The following is a 22,486-nucleotide window of genomic DNA, read 5'->3' on the forward strand; positions in this document are numbered from 1 at the left end:
TGTAATTAATCCATAATTAATCATAAGCTTTCATTATTGATATATCCATATTTAGGATACATTAAAAAATAACAAGAAAGTTAATTATATAAGTAATAATAATGATATTGTGGACTAATAAAAACAATTTAACAATCATGGGGCTTAATTAAAAAAAAAATTATATATGCAAGTAATTATGTAATAAATAAAAATAATAATAAAAAAACATACTAACGTGCCGCCCTTGATGCGTGAGAGAAAGAACAAAGAAAAGATATTGTAAGAATAATGAAAATGAAATAGAGAGATGTTGATGATTGAATCTTAATTTGTTAGAGTTTGTGATGTTGTTATCAAGCTAATGGCCCCATTTTTATTTGGTCGGCGGTTCTAAATGGACCCATAATATTATAAATAAATAAATATATATATATATATATATATATATATATATATATATATATATATATATATATATATATTTCATTTGATAGATTAATAATTCATTGCTTCTTGTTTTATCTTGTTATTATGTAATAAAAAAAAGCACATGTTATTTTGTATATATATATATATATATATATATATATATATATAGGGCAGCTTATCAGTGCAAGTCTCTAACTATTAATTTTAAATTGGGGTATTTATCACTTAGTATAAAAAAAAAACAATTAGAGGTTTAAAACTAAATTTCAAAATAGAGCTTTTAATTTATTTAGTATTTTTTTTATTTTTTAAATACCTATATGAGATGTTAATCTTTAATATGGTTATGAGAATTTATTATCACTTAAATAGGTGTTTTTAAATGTATAAGGAAAAGTTAAAGAATAAAGATAAAATATACCAATATAGATAATTTAATTTTTTTTATAATTAAAATAACTGTAGGTTATTTGGAAACAAAAGTGCTTTAAATATCTTAGATTTCAAATTATTTATTTTAATATCTTAATTTACTATTTTAAATTTTAAAAATTAGTTGAAATTATATTATATTAATTAAGGATTATTTTTCCCCAAAAAAAATAATTTATTAATTTATTATAATAAATAATTATTTAGAAGCCGCCCATAAAACAATGGTTTAAAATACCTTACCCTTGGACATCACCGTGCATTATATATGAAAAAATTATATATATATATATATATATATATATATATATATATATATATATATATATATATATATATATATATACCTCCAAAAAATTTAATATTTGAGGATATATCCTCTATAAAAAAATATATTTGCATGCATACTATGGTTAATGAAAAAACCTTAACATGATCAAAATCAGAAAAAAACAATAATAAGTTTATATCTATATTTTTAACATTTTGATTCAATTGTATTATAAAAAACAGGTCTAATATTTTTTATAGTGTAGTAAATAGTTAACTATAATTGAGTTTGTATATGTCTCACACTAATTAAGTATTAAGACATTTGATTTCATGGGGAAGTCAAGGGTTTAATTTTCTATTCTTATATTAATGTTATTTGGATTGCTACATAATATTGCATTGCATGTTAAAAAAATTAATATTTAAAAATAATAATAATAATCGATGGTATATTTTTCAATGCATTGAAAAATAATATTGAAACCAAAAGATAAAGTGAGAGAAGAACGGAGGATTGACAAGATAGTTTACCTAAATACTTTTAGGTCTGTATATTAAAGAGTAGCATAATGCTTGATTCTTTTCTCTTCTTTTTTTTCCAACACAATGCCAATATTTGTTCCAAAAATATCTTTTCTGAATCATGGAGAGAAAGATGCAATTAAATTAATTATTCACTATTAATTTTATCCTATACTTTGTCGAAGAAACATTCAATATTAATTATTTATAACTTAAAATGTATTTAGATCAATTTATATTTGAAGCCAATAATTTTTTAGTAGAAGAAACACTCTGTATTTATAAAGATGGCGCGCTCTGTAACAATGAAATTTACATCTAACAATTATTATAAATTTATATACATTATCAAATAATGATAAACAATACCAAACATTAATTATATATAGTAGATAATAATAATTTTACATAGTTTTTATATAAATAATAATCATTAGATGATGATCTAATGACCATATAATAATAATTTTTTATAACTTTTATATAAATAATAACTCTTAGTTGATAATTTAATAATTATTGTTAAATATTTTTAGATAATAATAACTCCAAACACTTAACCAAATGAAGTCTTGCCATTTAAAAAAAAACCAATTAGGTTATATATTGTTATTATATCTTCCCACTTTTCAACAACCAGATTCCAGCCAAAGGAAAAATAATAATAATAATAATGAAATAAAAATCCAAAACTTTTTATAAATTATGTTAAATTAATATATATTACGTGTGATTCGAACTTTTGCAAAGATATAAACCCAACAAAAATAAATAAAATAAAATAAAATAAAAAAAGAACCTTGTAATTGTGCCATTGTGGGGTTACGCAACTCCCCCCACTAACTTTTCAAAGGTTTGCCCAACATTCAAAGAATGGTCCATCACGACCCCCCTTACCATTTTATAGATGTTTCTTCTTTTTCGTTTTTTTTGAATAAATGTGAATAAGTCAATGTCAGGAATAATCATACATGAAGCGCTGAATTTTATAATATATGTGCTCCCGACATAGATGAGTTAGGATTCAAATTCGGCTCTTCAACAGAACAAATTCCTTATGCAGAGGATCTGATCCCAATACAACAAATAGTCATTGATAATTTTGTTATATTTCTCAAAACTCAAATTAGTTATATATATATATATATATATATATATATATAATATGTTAACTATGCAAAACGTTCTACAATGAAGAGAGCACAGTGAGAGTTATTTAGGTTTAGTTTTGGTTTATTGGTTGCAGTTTTGTTTTTATAGAGTTGATCGGTTCAGATTTGAAGTACTATGTTGAAATTGATTGAACAGCTAATATCAAAACTTGAGTTAATTATAATACATATATATATATATATATACGATCAACTATGGATGTTTGTATTTGAGCACAGTGAAAGTTAATTAGGTTTTAATACTAGACTTAGGGTTGAATAGTATAAATCAGTTGAGCACATTGAAAATTAGGGAGCATAGTGAGAGTTAATTATGTTTAGTTTGGGTTGATTAATTGTAGTTTTGTTTTTAAAAAAGCCGTTTGTAGGTCTAATAAAAATAAGGTTTAACAATTCAAATTTATTGCTATACTGATCGAATGATTGGACGTCATAAAATTACGTGATCCAATTTTTAATGTGCATTTATTTATAAGTGCATGCTTTCACGGCTATATATATATATAACTAGGCTTGTTATTTATTCATAAGTATTTTCCATAAGATCTTATTTACGTTTAAAGAAATCTACTATTTAGGACTTAGCCCTTCCCCATATCAAAATCATATTGTATATTATATAAGCTGAGCTTTTTACTATATATATATATAACTCAGGCCTTGTTATTTATTCATAATTATTTTTTTCATAAATCTTATTTATATTTAAAATATCTACTATTTAGGACTTTATATTATTCTGTTTGTAATGTGAAAAATGTATAGAATATGGAATAATATATTTATGTTATGAATTTATTTCTTAATTTATTTTATTCACATTACGTATTTTAAATTTTAACACATTTATACAAAAAAAAAACCCATTAAAAAAATAAAATCATCAAAAATAAGAAAATAAAAAAATGAAGAGAAAATGGGGTTCCTTGATGGATCTCACCACCATGAAAGGCATGGAAGAATGAATGAAGGTGAAGTAGTAGCTTTTTACTCCACTTTAATCTTTGCTCCATTATTTTGTTATATTCTTCTTTTTGACTGATAAATGAGTCAATGACAATAACAAAGAAAGAAAGAAATTAAAAGAAGAAATCAATAAGCATCACAACTTAGCATGCCTTCAAAAAGGACACCCATTCAAGCCAACTCCAACAAAAGTACTTATGTGCACTATTTAGTATTTATCCTTCTCTACCATATAATAAATTCATTATAAAAAATTAAAAATAAATTTGATAGAAAAATCAGAGCACAAAGAATTACTTTTAGTTACAAGTGTTGGACCATTTCTGTTTTGTTATTATTATTATTATTATTATTATTACCATTTATTATTTTGTCTCTTATATATATATACATATAATGCTAAATGTTCAAAATTGAATAAATAATGAGTATAAGAAAAAAAAGGCATTTTATCTATAATAATTCCTTGTTAAATAAGAAAATTATATTTAATTATATCTACATGCAATTTCAGCATCAATGTGTTATATATTTATCTATATTAGTGTAGTTTTTGACTATATATATATATATAAAGTTTGTTATGCTTAAAACTGTTTGATTTTTAAGAATTTTAATTATTTTGTGATAATTAGTAATTAGCAATGACTTGACTCCATAAAAAAAAGGTGCACCACAAAATTAAAGTTTTGTCACCAAAATTAATAAAAATAATAAATAAATAAATGAAAATTTAATAATAATGAGAATTTGTGGTGTTGGTAGCCAATGTGGGTAACAAAGGAGGACAAATAACTCAATTATTGTGAGTGTTATTGACCAAATTCATCAATGGATTCCAACTTCCCATGTTATCAAAATATATAGTGAGGGTCCCCAATGGATCTCTCCATTTATTGCCATGGGATCTTGATGAAGTTGAGGGCCCCACTCTTCTAACATTATCTATTCATCATAAATGGATGAAAGTCCGACCAGATCGACTCAGTGGAGTTGGTATTTTATTCTTCTCATAAGTTTAAAAATGAGAGTTTACATCTATGATTTATCATTTTAATAAAATATTAAAAATTTACATGTCAAAAATATGCAGCATAGATATGAAGTTAATCTTTCAAAGCACTTGTGTTTTCACTCAATAATAAGTTGAGATTCGTACCCATCTCTTCAAAACACGAATACTATATATAAGAGATCCAATTCTAATTAATAAATCAAGAAATCATTAGTCTGTTCATATTTATTTAAATAAAAAAAATTCTCGTTCAAATGGCTATCTTTTAATAACTTTGTTTTTATTAGTATCTATTCCGTATTTAATATATATATATATATAACAATAACAAAAAGTAAAAAAAAAACAAGCAAACAGAAAAAATTTTTATATTAAAAACAAAATTTTAGCAAAAGAAGGAATAGAAATGCCATATGCTAGTATAGTCCAACAATAAAGTATAAAAATCCGATACAAAAAGTTAGAAGTTTCGAATTCCTTCTACTGTACAATAAAAATGTAAATAGTGGCCATTTTATCAAATATATATATATAGAAATCACTCTTATAATAAAATAATTGGTATTTTATTAATTTCTATTCAAAAGCCAAAAGTTCGAAGAATCCTACTTGTGATTTATCCACAATTCCTCAGGAAAAGGAATAGAGATAGGAACTATAACCAGAGACACAGAGACATAAGTATGAATAATGCATGGAAAGAGTGTACAAGCTGAGTCATATGACACACTAGAACTGTATTTTTGTTCAGTGGCAACAGAGAAAGAGAGATACACTGGTTGGCATTTTGTGCAACCCATGTGTTTCATATAACTTTCAAGGCACACTTAACAACTGATAAGGTGATGGACATGCATGACAGATCCCACTTATTAAAGTGGATTCATAACACTGAAGAGAATGGGCAACAATACAAAGTTGGTTCCTTAGTGGACAAAAACAAGTGGGCACTTAAAAGGAATGGGAGCAAAGGCATGATTTGCAAATCAGATGATAATGTTATCAAAATGAAAGAATGATTTGATTGGATGGATGTTTTTTACTTTTTACTTTTTTTTTAATTTTTATTTTTTTACCTGGAAGAAATTGCATGGTCGTACTTGAATGATCCAATGTGTTTGCTTGCTCTGTTTCAATTTGATCTGGTGACAGATTGAATGGTAAAAAGATGTTAAAATATTTACCATTGTGCTTCTGAAAGAGTAACAAACCAAGTTTCACTCTTCTGTTTACATGTTGGAGATGAATGATTCATCCATTTTTGTTCAATTTGATCCTGCATGTTCAGATTAAAGACCAGTAAAGTGTTTCTGAAATCCTTGTGATAAAATAAAAGAGTAACAAACCTGGTTCCCTCTTCACTTGTCGTCTAGTCGGCTTTTGAACTCTATACAACTATGTGTATCTTCAATTTCATCAGTGAAATCTCATTATTCTAAAAAAAAAAAAATCAATTCAAGTTAAAATCAATGGAACTATATAGCAAATACAAGCAGAACCATTCATTTTATGGTTTAGAACAGGCCTTATAAACAACTTATTTTTCACTTATCAAATAATCATATAAACATGGATGAAGAACATCAGGTTCATCGGTGAGATGTATAATGTACAAAGTGGATACTAAACAAATACAAGTACAGAATTAGTCTGTAAAGACACAAAAACAGGGACATACAATGTTGTACATGTATACAAGCCACATATGGAATACACCAAACATTCTCTTTATACACCAAACATTCTCTTCATGAAAATATATAAGACACAGTCAACAAGTTTGTTTCTTGATTAAGTTCTCTAACAGAGAGTCATGTTGCATCCTTGTCAAATTGCAAAGGACCAAGGAAACCAGAAGTTGAAGAAAACTCTTACTCTCTCAGCAAATATGGTTGATATTCATCATGCACAACCAGACAAAGCTTTACAACCCCAATACGTAACATATTACTGATTTTCGCATAGATCTCTACTGCACGTTCTTTTACCATATAAACTGAATTTTGGATAGGAAGCAATCAACTCCAAAGAAATCCAACAAATTTGTCAAATCATCTTTATAGACAGGTAGAAAATTTCTTATTCTCAAGGCATAAATGCTTCTTTTCCTCTTTCTTCCATTAACCAGGAAAATATACAATTAAAACAATGCTTATTATTTGTAAAATTGAATAATGAATGATTATTCAACAATTAGTATATAACTAATTTGAAGCAGGTAAAGTACCATGTCCTTCTGTTTCTTTATCAGCTTTAGTGTTGTTACTGGTATCATGTTGTGGAATTTCTTCAACATTAGTTTTAGGAATATCCAATGGAACAGGTGGTCCAGGAGCAGAAGCTGTTGGAGTTGGAATAGTTGTAGCTGATGGTGATGCAGAAGGTGATGGGAATGGTGTGCCCGGAGCGAAAGCCGCCGTGTTGAACGTGCCATCTTGCTGAGAATTTGGACCCATGACTTCCTTGAAAGCTTTCAGTATTGCCATTCTCTGCAATAAACCATAAAAGATGCCGTCAAACATGTCATTGTCTACTCAGGAAATAGAAGATGTACATCTGCATAATATCAAACCTCATACCATGCTGTTATTTGAAAGAAACCTGTAACCAATGCTTGAATAAAAGATTACATTCACAAGGGAATATACATGAAGTAACTTTGTTGAATATCTTCACTAAAGGTTGTTACTGATCAATAATTTTATTAATTGTAGAACATTTACAAATTATCTGCATTTAATTCATCATGGTACAAACATTTTTCTTAAGTGAAATCTATATTGAAATTAGTTTCAATGAACAGAAAGGTACATGATTTGGAAGAAATGGAAAACACATCACATTATCATAGCATCTACATCAGAGAGATGAAAATGTGGCACAAGTATAGCCCAATTTGGTCAACAGTATTTTTTATTTTTATACTTTTTTTAATAAAGTTAGGTTCAGTGATGGAAGGGATGTGTACAGCCATTGAGGGGTCAGTATGTTTACATCCACTGAAGGGTGAATGGATGATCTTATCCCCACGAAAATGAAGGGATGACCTCTGCCCAGAGCTTCATCTATCTCCATCCACGTGGACCCCACACTTGTTTTTCCCATTTCATGGCTCTCATCCCTTCATCCATCTTTATCCCTCCAACCAAACACATAAACAAGCAATCTAGATTTCACTATCACTCACACAAACCGGGAAAATACAACATCCAAACAATATCAAAGGAAATAAAGCACATTGTATTAATAGGATAGTTTGCACAACATAATCATAGAGGAAAATCATGCAACATGTCTTTGGGCACCTACTGCCAATCAACAACCACCAGCCAGGGTAAGGGTATAAATGATACACTATAACTCGCAAGCTACACGAGTTTGATTCAGGGAAAGCTCAAACTCAACTCACTTATGATCGAGTCAAGCTCGAGCTTGAGTAGCTCAAGTAGACGAGTGAATCGAGTTCAAACATTTTAATACTTAACTCGAGAGCTCACGAGCTTAACCAAGTAGTTGTATTTGTATGTATATCTATTATATATTAGTTTATTTAATATATATATATATATATATTTGGGTTCGAGCTCGTATAAAAATATCTATAATTAAACTGAGTTTATTAGCTTTTATCGAGCTTAATCGAGCAAGCTTGAGTAGCTTGATTTATGTATCAAGTCAAGCTCGAGTTACAAAAGCATAACTCAATCGAGTTCGAGCTGAATATCGAGCAATGAAATTTCAACCGATGAAATTTCAACCGAGCTCAAGCTCGAGCAGCTTGCTGCTCAGCTCGAACTCGATCGATTACACCCTAAGCCATAGTAAGCGTTGGTAGCAAACCCTAATTTAATCTCTTTGTTCTAAGCCATGATCTAATCCAAAAGTTACAATAAATTTATAGTTAAGCCCTAATTATAGATCCTTCATCCACCACCATCATGATCACTCCATGTCAGCTACAAGCTTAAACATCGTCACTGTACTTGCATGTACTTATATTTACAACAGACTCTCTTAGTGGCTTATAATTAGTTGAAGATAGAACAAACATAGAATGCACACTTTTATACTGATAACCAAACAGGATGGCTGGTAGCCATAATGCCAATACCAGGCCATCAAATTAGAAAACTAAGACATTGCATAAAATTGTTTTACCATAAAGGGATTAGTGGAAGAAAGAAAGTGAAGTGCAAGCATATTAATACTGGTACTCTACAAAACCTCACAGAAACAAAGCTTCTAAGAGAACATAATATCCACACGTAATTAAGTAACGAAATCTTGGAATATGGCGATGAAAGTCATTTATCACGTTATCATTAGTGAAACCTTGAGCAGTTTTGGCATGATGGACAGCAAATCAATGGATTAGCATACCTTGAGAATGGTAACAGTCTAGTATTAGCTCACCTTTAATCTTGTTGCCATCTGACATGTTAAAATGGAAATGCTATTAGTAACTATCATGAAAGTGGGTAACGGCAGTAGGGAAATAGACAAACATGAATAAGCATCTCACCGTATTAAATGCTGCCGAAATTCCAATCCCAACCCCAATCCATAAAAGTGGTGACCCTCTACAAAGACTCCATAAACAAGGGAGAGTTATTAGATGAAATGCAAAAAGAAACTTCAAATGATACAGAAACCCAAAATCTTTCATCATATCAACTACATTAAACCCAAGAGAAAAAAAGAATTTTTTTAACATACATGAATGAAGGAGGAGGAAGCGCCAAGATTTGAGGAGGATTGATGCTAGACGTTATTGTTTGAACAGTACCCTGGGATGCAACATTTGCAGAATCTTGCATCTCCAATTTCTCAGGAGCTGGAGCAAAATGACATTAAACAGTAAGCTATAATCATAGGATAACATTAAAATTAAAAGCACTGATAAATGAGCTAATGATGCAAGTATCAGAAAAATTTGCACAATGTAAGGCCCCATAAATTCATTTCAAGATTGAACAACAAAAGTGACGCTTGATGTATGTATATCTGCATACATGGGCTAAAATTGGCTCATAAATTATCATCATGGATTACTTAACCACAATATACCACCACAGGCTATAAATGCATTGCACAGTATCATTGCTAGTAGACCTTTTTTTTTTTCTTTCTTTCTTTCCATAAACCAGATATTGCAGTTCGATGTCAATAAATTATACTCATTTGATTGCTTACCCTTATAAAACTAATAAAGATATTAGCTTTCACTAAAAAATTGAATGATTTGAGCTCTTTTCCCCCGGCCAATACTTTCCGATTCCAAACCAAATCTCATATCCACAATTTCAACTCTCTTCGGACCCCTTCTGACTATTCTGAACTGGACCTTCAATTCCACACACCAAGGTAATGCAGAGTACTAAAATTCATAAAGATTTGAACTTTTCTTCAACAAGACCAACCAAAACCAGACAGACCATCATTCACCATAGTAAGACAATGCACATTTCCAACAATTCAATTGTCCACAAAACTAACATCACAAAAGAACAACAACCAGAAAAGAGATACCTGTTGCCGCGCGGCGTATCCAGAGCGAGACAACACGCCGCGCTTTCCCAGCCGGGTAAAATGGCGCTCTGGGAGAAGAAAAGGCAGCAGGAAGAACAGGAGGCCTAGCTGGGAGCAAGGAAACAGTCTGCATTGCCATCAAAGACTAGAAAAATCGAACAAGTGGAGATGGATGGGAAGCAAGGATGATGGGAATATAAAATAGCGATGAGGTGTTCGATGAAATGCCCGTGCCTCTGTTTCACATGCCGGATTGCGAAGCAAGGCATAACAATAATAATAGTGAATAAATGATAAGCAAGTACAAGGATCACGAGGAGGAGAAGGCCATGATTGATCAATGAGAAGAAGGAGATGGAGATGGAGAAGAAGAAGAAGAAGAAGAAGGAGAAGGGAATCCCGAGGAATGAGAGAGAGAGAGAGAGAGAGAGAGTTGTTGGCTGCTTCTTTGCTGGGATTGCGGTGAGTGTGTCTGTGAAGGGTTTGCATGTGATCTTGGTGTGTGTGATATATTTCAGAATTATTTTTAGGAATTATTTTTAGGAATTATTACCATGTTGAATGATTACATGAGGACCAATCCTATGTCGACATCCATAGATGTCCATTATCAGCCGTTGGATCTCGATTCAACGGCTAATATTGATAAACATTATATACTACAGTAATATAAACAGTAATTACTGTTTAGAACGGAATAATGAACAGTGATACAGTTCATCAATGTCAGCCGTTGAATGGCTGATAATTGGACGTCCATAGATTTCTCATCTATAGACGTCCATAGGGATGTATATTATATATATATATATATGGCCAATTCTAACTTTATAGATTTTTTATTTATGTATGTCAGTTGGATTCAGATTACAGTGGTAAGTGGAATGAACAATAATACAGTACAAAATAGTATTTTCATCAGAACTGTTTGATCATCATCATCATCGTAACAATACCCGAAACAATTACAATCATTGGAAGCTATTTGCACCCCCTGGGAGAGAAAGAAATATAAACTAACCAACCTGACCATCTGATACACTAGTTCTGTGTCACTGTTTATGCGCATGTTTAATTCTCTTTACTCTTCCTTGTATGTATATCTCTCTTCTCTCTATTCTCTTTTTTTTTTTTTCTTAATTACATATCTACGGTTTACATTTTTGTATGAAAATGATTTTTACTAATAAACTCCAACAAACAACAATGACCTCTTAATATGCTAGCATCATCAGATCTTTTATATAAGGTGTTCGTGTTCTTACAAAAAGGATGGATTCTAAACTCATCTCGAGCAAGGTGATAGCACAGTATTTTGAGATATTAATTCCACACTTGAACACACCCCTGATATGGTTTATCCATGTTTTATAAATAAATAAAAAGCCGAAGAAATCATTCTTACCTACATATATCTCAATGATTTTAGTTTTTTTAAATATATTAGGACGGTCCAATGCTAGGCTATAGCAAGAACAAAGAGTCCTGGCGCTAATGACTCAAGAAGCCAAATCTACAAAAATGAACCCGGGATTGCTTGCCCTTGGAAAAGGGTATATTCATCATTTTTACATTGACATGTGGTATGAGTTTTTATTTTATTTTACATTGAAAATGTTATTATTTTGTGTTTCTTTGAGTTATCATTTGCTTTTTTTACAATAGCTGGTGTTCACTTTTGGAAGATTTTCGGTGACGAAAGCAGGGAAACGGAAAAGAATGACACCTGAAAATTCAGTAATTAAGCATTATAATAATAAATTATTTTTTAAGATTGATATCAATGATTCAAATTAAAGACAAAAATTTTAATTGCTAAATAATTAACTAATAATAAAAAATAGATGATAAGGAGGATTGGGGATTCTATCCATTACAAATAATATTGTACAACTATTCTCTCCCCACCCACAGTCATTTTTATTACCTAGATTCAATAAAATTATATAAATATATATATATATATACAAATTTAGTAAAGTAAAAAATATATAACCATTAACTGCTCCAAAGCCAATCTATCTTGGTAATTATGGAGGCCATCATGCTTGAAAACACAGGCAGATAAACAGAACATATGTTTCTATCATCTATGATACATCTTGCATATGCGCAGCCTTCCTCACTCAATGAAGACGATCAACATTCGATGCATAGTGTGCATTGTTGTTTACTCAGATGCAAAAAATTGATGAGATTTATCCGGTCATCGACTAGAAATCACAAGCTCAGGAAGTTCCTATTTCCCGGTTCAAGTAGTCGACAAACATTCTCTTCACACTATCTGCATCGGAAGGTGGCGGAGGCCCGCTCAAGCTTGATTGCCCTGTTAACTTTATGAATGTCCGCCTTAGGTTGCGGAGCTCCGGCAGTCCGACTACTCTTTGAATATTAATGTAGGTTGCAAGTCAAGGTTAATCAAACCATAATGACATCAATGCGAAATAATGAAAGCAACAAGCCAAAGATTGGAATTTGTAAATTCATGGAAAAGGATATGGTTGGTAACTGTTGACCAAGTGAAATCCTACCCACTGATCCCCCAAGTCCCCTTGATTGTGCTTCCACAATTGCATTAACCACCTCCTGCAACAATTCAGTACATGTTTATCCAATAACTATTGGTCTGCAACAAAGAAGAAAAAGACATCTTGTTCGATAACGTGCCTGTGTTGCCTTGTCCATCACATACAGCGAATTTGCCTCGGTTGCATGTGCCTGAACAAGTTCGAGATAATTTGTACAATACCACGTGCAAGTAAAAGGATTTATGCATAACCGTCTCAGAATGCATGAATAGAAGACAGTTCAAAGACAAAGTGTTTGTTTACAGAAACACAAACATTTCAACAGCCATGAGCATATTATAAATGACATCTCATTGATGCGGACCATGTTTCAAACAGAATTGTGATTTCTCTCAATAGATTTCATGTGTTCCCTCGTAATTGTGGACACTCCTACACTAATTGGTAAGAATTTGCTGAAGTTGACAATCTATCTTGCAGAAACTCAATTAAACTACTAAGCAAAGGTAATTTTCCATCACTGAGTAAAGATAAGTCTTCTATGTTTCCTGCCAACTAAGGCATGAGAACTGACTAAAACAATTGCTTAATTATAATTATTAAAATCCATAATTATCTAAATTACAAATTTGCATAGCATAGGAAATGAAAACTACAATAACATAGGACAACCAGATGCAGCTTGTTTGTATATATAATGCCATTGAACTTACAGTTTGTGTGGCAATAGTTGGCTGGAGAACTCTAATATCTCTTGTTTTCGAATCCACCTTCCTGGTCAAGTAAGAAACTGCCTCAGAAATGACCTCTGATGTTTGCTTTACGCCATCTATCAGTTCATGTGAAAGCAAAAGATATCAGCAGAAAACATTGCCAAGCAAAACATAATCAAGAACTACATAAAGCTAGCTGACAAGCAAAATTGTCATTTAGTCATTTCGTGTCGTTGACAGAATGTTAAACCTAATGAAAACTGAGAAAGAACAAGGATATCTGAAAATTTCTTTATAAATAAAAAACCTACACTCTAGAGCAGTGGCATCCACTTTGAAGTAAAGAAATCACCTTTAGAAGGAAATAATTCAAAAAGTGGGGAGTCCCAACGGTTTCGTTTATCTGGCTTCTCAAATCTTCTAATTAGATCATCAAATCTGCCCACAAAAATTCCCAATAATTTCTTTCACAGGCAGAAATAACCAGGCTACTAATTATGAACGGGATCCTAAAAGAATACTTCTGAGAAAGTAAGTTTTTTCAAGGAGAAGCAGAAGTGCTCACATAATGGCATCATACGAGGATTCTCCTTCATCCGCACGATTCTTGTTCCATTCCCTACAAAAATCTTCTTCTGTGTCACAAAAAAGCTGCAGTAAAAGTAAAAGGACAAACTGATTAAAAATGGAATTGCATAACAATAAAAGATGTGGAAAATGTTAGACAATCACATAGTATATATTTACAAAAAAAAAAAGGTAAGTAGACTTTCACAAATTATCCTGATAATTAGTTGAGTAGACAAATGAGTATGGTATAATACAACAGAAGCAATTATTAAAAATGGATGATAAGGACAAATTATGAAAATTCTAGTGTGTATTGTAACCAAAACTAGCAAAAATTTCCAACTCATCCTTCTATTGTATGGGAGGCATCGCAAGTCATTAGAACAAAAATGAAGATTGTCATCTTAAAATAAAAGTAAGGCCACTGAAAAGAGTTAGACAGAAGAGAGGGTACCAAAGATGAGTTTATGTTATGAGGTTAATAATTTTGGAGAGGACTTGCAATAATATGTCATGCTATAATATATAGAAACTTGAAGTTACAGAGAATTACCACACAATATCTTATCCCAGCAGCTCGAGCTAGACACCATAGTTCATATCTATAACCCTGCAAAATAACAAAATAAATAAATAAAATACAATGAGCTGAAAAGAAAAAGGCATTAAATAATTAGAAATATTGATTAAAAATAAGTTGGTGAAGGAAAAACAACCACACCACATAACAGGTGCTTTCATCAAATGGACAGAATCATTAAAGGAGGTTTATAAGAACAGAAATGAATCAAAAGCTATAATAGTAGAAACATTCAAGTGCAACCCAAAAAGACTCATTAAGCAATATACACTATGAATGACACATAAGTTCCATCTTTATGAATTTAAACCAAGAGCAGAGTCCTGATTCCAAAAACCACAAAAAGCATTCTGATGTTACATTTAAACTATTATCTTACTTTACTAAAATCAGATCTAAAAGCCCGGAGCATATCATAACAATTCTTAAGGCAAGAATAAGGAGCATAATAACATGCTAATTCAATCTGCCAATACATGGGGCAAAAAAAGCAAACCTCCATTCTCAAGAAAATTTACAAATCCTAATCACCTAAAGAGTGCATTAATGTCCAATTATACATTGGGTAGACAAGGAAAATAAAATCATACATCATCATCCTTTAATAGCAAGTGAAAATTTTGCTGCAATAATTCAATATCGTCTATCTCACAAGCATCAATCTTTAACTCCAACTTTTCATCTGGTGTCTCAGAAAAATGATATGAAGTAGATATAAATTATTACACGACAGATTGAAAGGTTTTCCGCACATTCTACAAGGCAAAATCAGAAATGCATCCACCAGCCCTTTTCAAAACCAACTGCCAAGCAAACCAGTTCATCCAAGCATCACCCTTAACAACTCAAGGCAAGGATAAAAGAATAGCACATATGATATGGAATATGACCAAATACTCGAGTAACAAACCAAGGGCAAGTACAAGAAGTGTGCAATGAATCCTCACCTTAATATTGTTCAAGGAGTCAACAATTATAATACAGTCTTTAGACAATGATCTGTCAACTTCGGATCTTAGAACACCCCTCAAATTCTTCTCCACAGTCATATCTGCACAAATTTAAACGATCAAACAAATAGATTACTGTTTAAGTGAAATATTTCCGCTTAAGAAATTCCAAATATCAACTGAGATCGAATACCTACGTTGACATTTAACACATTACAAGAAAAAATCACAACCAATGATACGGAAACAAGCATGGAAAATTAGGGATTTTCAAAAAGAACCAATTTTTAATTAGACAATGGAGTTAATTTTCAAAGATGAATCAAAACCAACAAGAATGAAAACTAATGGAAATAGATGAAGATCCATAGCGCAAGGGTGATCACCGGCGTAGCTTTGGTTGCGGCCGAGGTGGAGGGAGGTCTCGTCGATGATTCTAACCATCGGCTTGGGTTCCATGGCAAGGAGAGCCTCCGATAGGCACCTCGCCGCCGTCGACTTACCACTGCACGGCTGCCCGCAGATCACCACCAGCGCCATGCCGGAGATCAAAACCCTTCGCCGGCGATCGAAACCTCAAGAACAATAAACGAAAAAGAAATTTTTTACAAGGGTTTCGATTGAAGAACCAAAACGAGAATGATAAAAACCCTTGACCTTCTGAACCGGACCCGAATTAAACCGAACCGGGTCCGTGGACCGGGCTTTATTACTTATTTATTTATGGGGTTTTTTCTTATATACCCTTGTTATTTTCAGTTATTGCGTGTATACTCCTAAGAAAAAACTAGAATTACAACTATTCATTGGAATAATTAATAAAATGAATGATTTTTTAATATATATATATATACGAGAACCCATCATCTCAGGGATGTCCCTAGATTTCAAATCTAGGGATGTCCATAAGTAACGCGTCGGATGAAAAATTTGATCGCTCTTATCGTTATGAGCAGTGAGAACCGCTGCTTCTACGATGTCATGCTGATGATCGTGAAACGATAAAAGGTGTACAGTGTTTATATAATCAATCAATCATCGGATGATGATCCAACGGCTTAGATTTAAAAACATCCCTAGATTTGAAATCTAAGGACGTCCCTAGATGACGTTTTCCATATATATATATATATGACTACACAACAAAATATACCATTACTGATATATTTTAAATATTAGACTATAAATAATTTGCATGAATTAGATTTTTCCAAATTGTTGTTTTGCATAGAATCTTTAGATGTAATATTTTACATCTCTGAAAAAATAAAAAAGTATCATGTATTTTTAAAAAGGCTAGTATATCGGTTCATCTGCTCTCTCTATTAGACAGGAGTTTGTCTCTTAGTTGCTCTGGTTCACCCTTTTGTGTTTGTTTTGTCAGTTTCATTTTTTTCCCCACTTTTAGTAGTTTTGGTGTTTTTCAATTTTAATCTGTATTCCATTGTTGGTGGACATCGTTTTTATTTCTTCTCGTTTATTTATTGGCTATTTATATCTTATTTTCAGTGTTTTTACTAATACATTTGTGGTTTATTAAATTTTTAAAAATAAATAAATAAATAAATGCAATTATTCATGGAATTTTATTATAATTCAAAATTTTAGAATATAATAAATAGAACAAAATTTTAGTTTTATTTAATTTAGTAAATTTCCTCCTGAAGCGCAACAACTACATGCATTAATGATAAACCATGAAGAGTGATCACAAACAATAATAAATAAATAAATAATGTACTTAGTGATGAAAAATGGATGCTCAATGGTTTCAGCAACTTTCTACCAAATTAATATTTTTCCCTTTTTTTACATTTTCCATTTTTATTTTTATTTTTAAAAAATTTTTTGTTTATTTATTTTAAGAAGGTGGTAGGGTTTAATAAGAGTATGTTTGGCGTTGATGTTCATCTTTAATAATGGCTTCCAACCTTCTGCCAACCTGCCTGTAATGGAGTAAGGTGACACACTTGACCCCCCTCCATATGCATGCCCACTTGGGAGCATTGCATCTCTTAATTCCCCTTTTCTTCTTTTCTTCTTTTTAATAACATTTTATTTATAATAATTATTATAATTATTATTGTTATTCTATTTTTATAAATAAATCACACCAGTAATTTTTTTAATTTATTAGCACCGATCCGTTAAATAGAGTATTTTTTATCCTGCTGAGAAAAGCAGATTCGAACCTCATCCCACGTATAGTAAAGATACATATGTATTGAAGTATTAATTTTATATATGTGTACGTTCTTAATATGGCTTATGTATTTTATTAAAATAAAATAAATTATATATTTGATTAAAAAAAGGAAAAAATAAAATAAACAAACAATATCCCAAACCAGGCGAAGTACAAAGTAATAAAATAACTAACTAGAAATATTATATATTTTTAAATTAATTAGGTAAAATTAACTCAAATTCTTGAATATATAAGTTTGGGTTTTTATTATTTATTTATTTTTTTTAATAGAGGTCTAGCAATTATTGCTTTTGGACTATAAGGTAGACAAAAAGAGGGAACTAATGCATGGGAATGTCCAAGTAAGTTCTCTTTCAAACTATGCTTTTATTTTTATTTATTTATTTATTTATTTTATTAATCAATTTTGTCACTATATTTTTGCCTTTTTTTTGCTCCAATGGTTTTAATATCCTATTTTGAAGGCTAAGTTTGAGGAATTTTATCACTAAAGAGAAAGTGAATCATTGCTCTTGTGGGAGCTTTGATGAATGAAAGAAGGACAAGAACTTCACAAAGTCACCTTTATTATTATTATCATTTTGCATCTCTCTTTCTCTCCTTTATGTCTTTGTCTTTTCCTTTGATTTCATTTCATCCATGAATTTCATGCTTACATGTTTCAATGTTTTTGTAGGCTTTCATTTCACTTCATAGCCATTATTATTGCTATATTCCCCTATTAGTTCCACATTACATAATTTTTAATATATTTTGATAAAAATTATATTTGGTTAAACTATTATCGGTCTCTTGGTGCAAAGTGTTTATGTTTTTATCAAATAGACAAGTTTAAATCTTAGATGGTATAAGATGAAAATACAAGTATTATAGAGTTTACATGAGTTTATGTTTGCACTATATATATATACACATATCTCATACATGATACATCTTTGTTTACATTTGTAAAAAAAATAAAAATAAATAATAACATATTTATTTATAAATCTCTATAAGATGTTTTTATTTACTTTATATGTAATAATAATAATAATAATAATAATAATAATATATTTGTTTATAAATCTCTATAAGATGTTTTTATTTATTTTTATGTTTTTATGTTTAGAAATCAATTGATGAATGGTGTGAAAATGTATATTGAATTCTACTTTTTATTATTTTTCTGTTTCCTAAAATTAATTAAAATAAGATGATAAATAATAGTTTTTTTATAAGACTATTATATTTTCTCATTTATTAATTAAAAAACAGAAAATTATTTAGGTACACTCTTAAAGAAACAAATAATTATATGTATACTCCAATAAAAATCATATTTACTTACATATCTATGGTTGTATATATTTTTTTGTGTTTAAAAATTAATTTACAAATTGCATAAAAATATAAATTGATTTTTTTTCTATTTATTTGTTTTTTCCAAAATTAACTAAATCAAAACTTCAAATGATGGCTTATTTTTATAGTGCAAGCAAATATCATTTTTATAAAAATAATAAGCAATTATCTATCTTCCACTGCAGTTCAAATTACTTTATCATCAAATAGCACTAATAGCACCATATTATTTTATGTTCTATTTTATTAATAAAATAGATAAATCACTGGAAAAATTTATATAAATATGAAATTAATACTTTAATACATATGTACATTCACACTGCGTAAGTTGAGATTCAAATCTATCTTCTCAGTAAAAATACGAACACACTACACAAAGAATCCAGTATCAATAAATCAAAAAAGTTATTTACCACATTACTTAATTAAATAAAAAAATTTCTGTGTAAATTCTTCTTTATTTTTAATATACATTGTATTTTTTTATTTTATGTGATTTGATAGCTTTATGGTCAAATAGTTATATGGTTTATGAATTATTTTGTTCCATGCTGCAGCCTTTTATTGTGTTATATATACCATGTTTGCCAGCTTTTCTTTTCATCAATTGTGGTGGGAAGCATGTAGGATACTACTACATATGCTCTCTATTCTTTCTCTTCTCTCTTTTCCTTTCTTTGCTCATTGTTTAACCATTCTTTTCTTTCAAGCATTCCTTCCCCTTTTTAAAGGACCAATCAAACTTTTCTTCTTCTTTTTTTAATCTCTTTCCATTGTTCTTAACATCAAGAACATGTTTGTTTGATTTCATGCTTGTGTATTTATTAACTTGGAAATTTCAGGCAAAACACAATGGACAGTGCAAACACAAGGAGTGTAGATCATGTGCCATCAGAAATACTTGACAGAGATGCTTCATGGAAGGATTTCGATACGTCTACCGACGCAATTTCCTTCGGCTTTGCTGCTACAGCAATTTTGATCTCGATGTTTCTCTTAATGGCGATCTTCGAACATCTTATTCGGCCTAGAGTTTTCTTTTCACAACAACAAAGTGATCAAGGCTCAATTCAAACAGTTCTAAGACATGGTTCTAATCAGCAGCATTCCCCGGGAAAGTTCAGGTGTTCTACTTCTCAAGTAAGTTCTTGTAATTCAATTTTTTTTGTATTCCATTTTTCGTATTTCATATTTTATTGTTAGTAAGTATTGTGTTATATAACAACAGGTTGAATCACCGAACCGATTGAATTATCCGGTGTTGATGCCGGGGCAGCAATGTCCTACTTATCTAGCTCAACCATGTCCTCTTCCTTGCCGACGAGAAGGGATTCAATGGCCTTCTCATGATCATTACTCTGTTTCATTTCAATAGGAACACATTGTATAGAAACTCAGTGCTTGTTGGTTCAATTAATTTGATGAATATTCTACTGTTTGAATTTCTTTGTTTTGAATGAAGATTAATGAATGATCAGAAAAAATAATAATAATAATAAACACTTAACTTTTTACTGTTAATCTGAAGAAATTTTTTGAGCAAAATTGTATGTTTGGATTGAATGAAAACAATCTTGTTGGAATTTTTTTTTCAATTGATTTGATGAATATTCTACTGTTTGATTTTCTTTGTTTTGAATGAAGATTAATGAATGATCAGAAAAAAAATAAAGTAAACACTTAGCTTTTTACTGTTAACCTGCAGAAATTTTTTGAGCAGAATTGTATGTTTGGATTGAATGAAAACAATCTTGTTGGAATTCAGAATGAATTGAGTGAAATTATGAAGTTTGATTGAAGAGAATGAATGTGAAAAACAAATTATTAATTGAAACTGCAGAGATTGAAATTTGATGCTTTTAGTGACAATGAAAAAGTTGGTGCTTGTAAATCAGTAGACAGAATGACAATGAATGGAGAATAAGTATGTATTCCCTTGGGCAAACACCATTGAAGGGTCTCTATCCATTTAGCGATCTTTCCTTTATTTTATTTTATTTTATTATTATTATTATTATTATTATTATTATTTGTGGATAAAATGTCCTTTTGATGTGATTGAATTTAACTTTAATTTATTATAAGTCTCAGGTCCAGAGTTTTCATTAAATTATAAATTATATAATATCTAGTTTCTAAATCAGTAAATATATATATATATTATAAAAAGCAAATCATGAAAAACTACCCTTAAAAAAGTATAAAGCTTTTTGTTCCTTTTCTTCTCCAAATGAAGCATTGAATTCTTTTTTTCATACAATCAATTGATTCAAGGACTAAAATAGTCATTTTGAGAATTTAGGTGCATGATGAAAGGTGCTTTTTAGGGTTTAGGGTTGGAACCAATAGTTTCAGATATTAAAATTACTATTTTAAACCTATCCAATGACTAGTACATGGATACTATTACATTTGATAAAAATTTTAAATTACATGAAATGATGAACTCAGGAGAAATGAATCTTTTTGTGCACGTCCTCAACCGCTACAAACAAGTTTTGATACAATTGAAGTATTATCCGATTAATTTGGAGATTGAGTTTAACAGAATAATTATGAAAAGATGATTTTATATAATCGTTATCATTTGAAAAGATATGTCTTTCTTCCGTACGTCCTATTTTCATAAACTTTTTAAAAATAAATAACCACTGATTGGTGGCTGGATTGTATCCCAATTTCTTACGTTTATGTATTATTTTATAAAAAATAATAATAATAAATCCTAGATGCTCCGTTGATAAATCTTTTTAAAAGGTGGATAAAACCACTCAATTAATAAAGATAGTACTCAACCTGCAAAAACCCGAGCGAATAAAAACCTCTCTTACCACAAGAAGTGATATAAGAGAAACAAAACAAACACCCTACGAGAATGAAGGATCATCCTCCCAAACTAAAACATAAAAGGACTACTCCGTGCTTCGATCTGGTGCCTCCTCGGCCGTACTATCCCCCCTGTCCCTCTGTCTCCTTGACTCAAGGAACTCAAGGCTTCGTCTGACGGTAGCCATGGTATCTTCAAGTTTCGCCTTAGCTCCATCTGCAAGAGCATCGAACCACGACAGGAGCATACGATTAATACATAACAGAATGCAAGTAGCAGGCAAAATTTTATCATTGAAAATTCTATCATTGCGTGCAATCCAAATATTCTAGACTAACGCCTTGACCACTAAGTCCACTGCTACCCTCATCTGGGCACGCATGCACCCCTCCACTCCCCGCCCACACCCCAATCATTGAAATCGGAGGCTCCGGAACGCCCA

General features: G+C 30.5%; 3 protein-coding genes across 6 annotated transcripts; 1 reads left to right on the forward strand and 2 right to left on the reverse strand.

Annotated features, from left to right (window-relative positions):
* Nucleotides 1-5,304: 5,304 nt before the first annotated feature.
* LOC120258139 (protein TIC 40, chloroplastic-like) lies at nt 5,305-10,791 on the reverse strand. 4 transcript variants are annotated; one of them, XM_039265491.1, is made up of 8 exons: nt 10,321-10,791; nt 9,508-9,625; nt 9,314-9,380; nt 9,205-9,222; nt 7,019-7,280; nt 6,138-6,226; nt 6,025-6,067; nt 5,305-5,933 (listed from the first exon to the last, which is right to left on the reverse strand). In XM_039265491.1, exons 1-6 carry the CDS (start codon nt 10,457-10,459, stop codon nt 6,222-6,224), a joined length of 609 nt encoding a protein of 202 aa, XP_039121425.1. In that variant the 5' UTR covers nt 10,460-10,791; the 3' UTR covers nt 5,305-5,933; nt 6,025-6,067; nt 6,138-6,221. The 4 variants fall into 4 exon arrangements, with proteins under 4 accessions (XP_039121425.1, XP_039121424.1, XP_039121423.1 ...); XM_039265490.1 differs by having other exon boundaries at nt 5,305-6,067; XM_039265489.1 differs by lacking the exons at nt 5,305-5,933; nt 6,025-6,067; nt 6,138-6,226 and having other exon boundaries at nt 6,865-7,280; nt 9,314-9,371.
* Nucleotides 10,792-12,296: 1,505 nt separating this feature from the next.
* On the reverse strand, nt 12,297-16,256 carry LOC120259598 (protein KTI12 homolog). The gene is made up of 9 exons (XM_039267235.1): nt 16,048-16,256; nt 15,659-15,762; nt 14,685-14,741; nt 14,127-14,212; nt 13,914-13,999; nt 13,562-13,677; nt 12,988-13,038; nt 12,820-12,906; nt 12,297-12,716 (listed from the first exon to the last, which is right to left on the reverse strand). Exons 1-9 carry the CDS (start codon nt 16,199-16,201, stop codon nt 12,549-12,551), a joined length of 909 nt encoding a protein of 302 aa, XP_039123169.1. The 5' UTR covers nt 16,202-16,256; the 3' UTR covers nt 12,297-12,548.
* A 3,569-nt stretch (nt 16,257-19,825) lies between these two features.
* LOC120259282 (uncharacterized protein At5g65660-like) lies at nt 19,826-20,664 on the forward strand. The gene is made up of 2 exons (XM_039266862.1): nt 19,826-20,357; nt 20,446-20,664. The coding sequence occupies exons 1-2, from the start codon at nt 20,070-20,072 to the stop codon at nt 20,590-20,592; spliced, it is 435 nt and encodes a 144-aa protein (XP_039122796.1). The 5' UTR covers nt 19,826-20,069; the 3' UTR covers nt 20,593-20,664.
* Nucleotides 20,665-22,486: the final 1,822 nt, after the last annotated feature.

This window comes from Dioscorea cayenensis, chromosome 4 (genome assembly GCF_009730915.1).
Source record: "Dioscorea cayenensis subsp. rotundata cultivar TDr96_F1 chromosome 4, TDr96_F1_v2_PseudoChromosome.rev07_lg8_w22 25.fasta, whole genome shotgun sequence".
NCBI classification, from domain to species: Eukaryota; Viridiplantae; Streptophyta; class Magnoliopsida; order Dioscoreales; family Dioscoreaceae; genus Dioscorea; species Dioscorea cayenensis.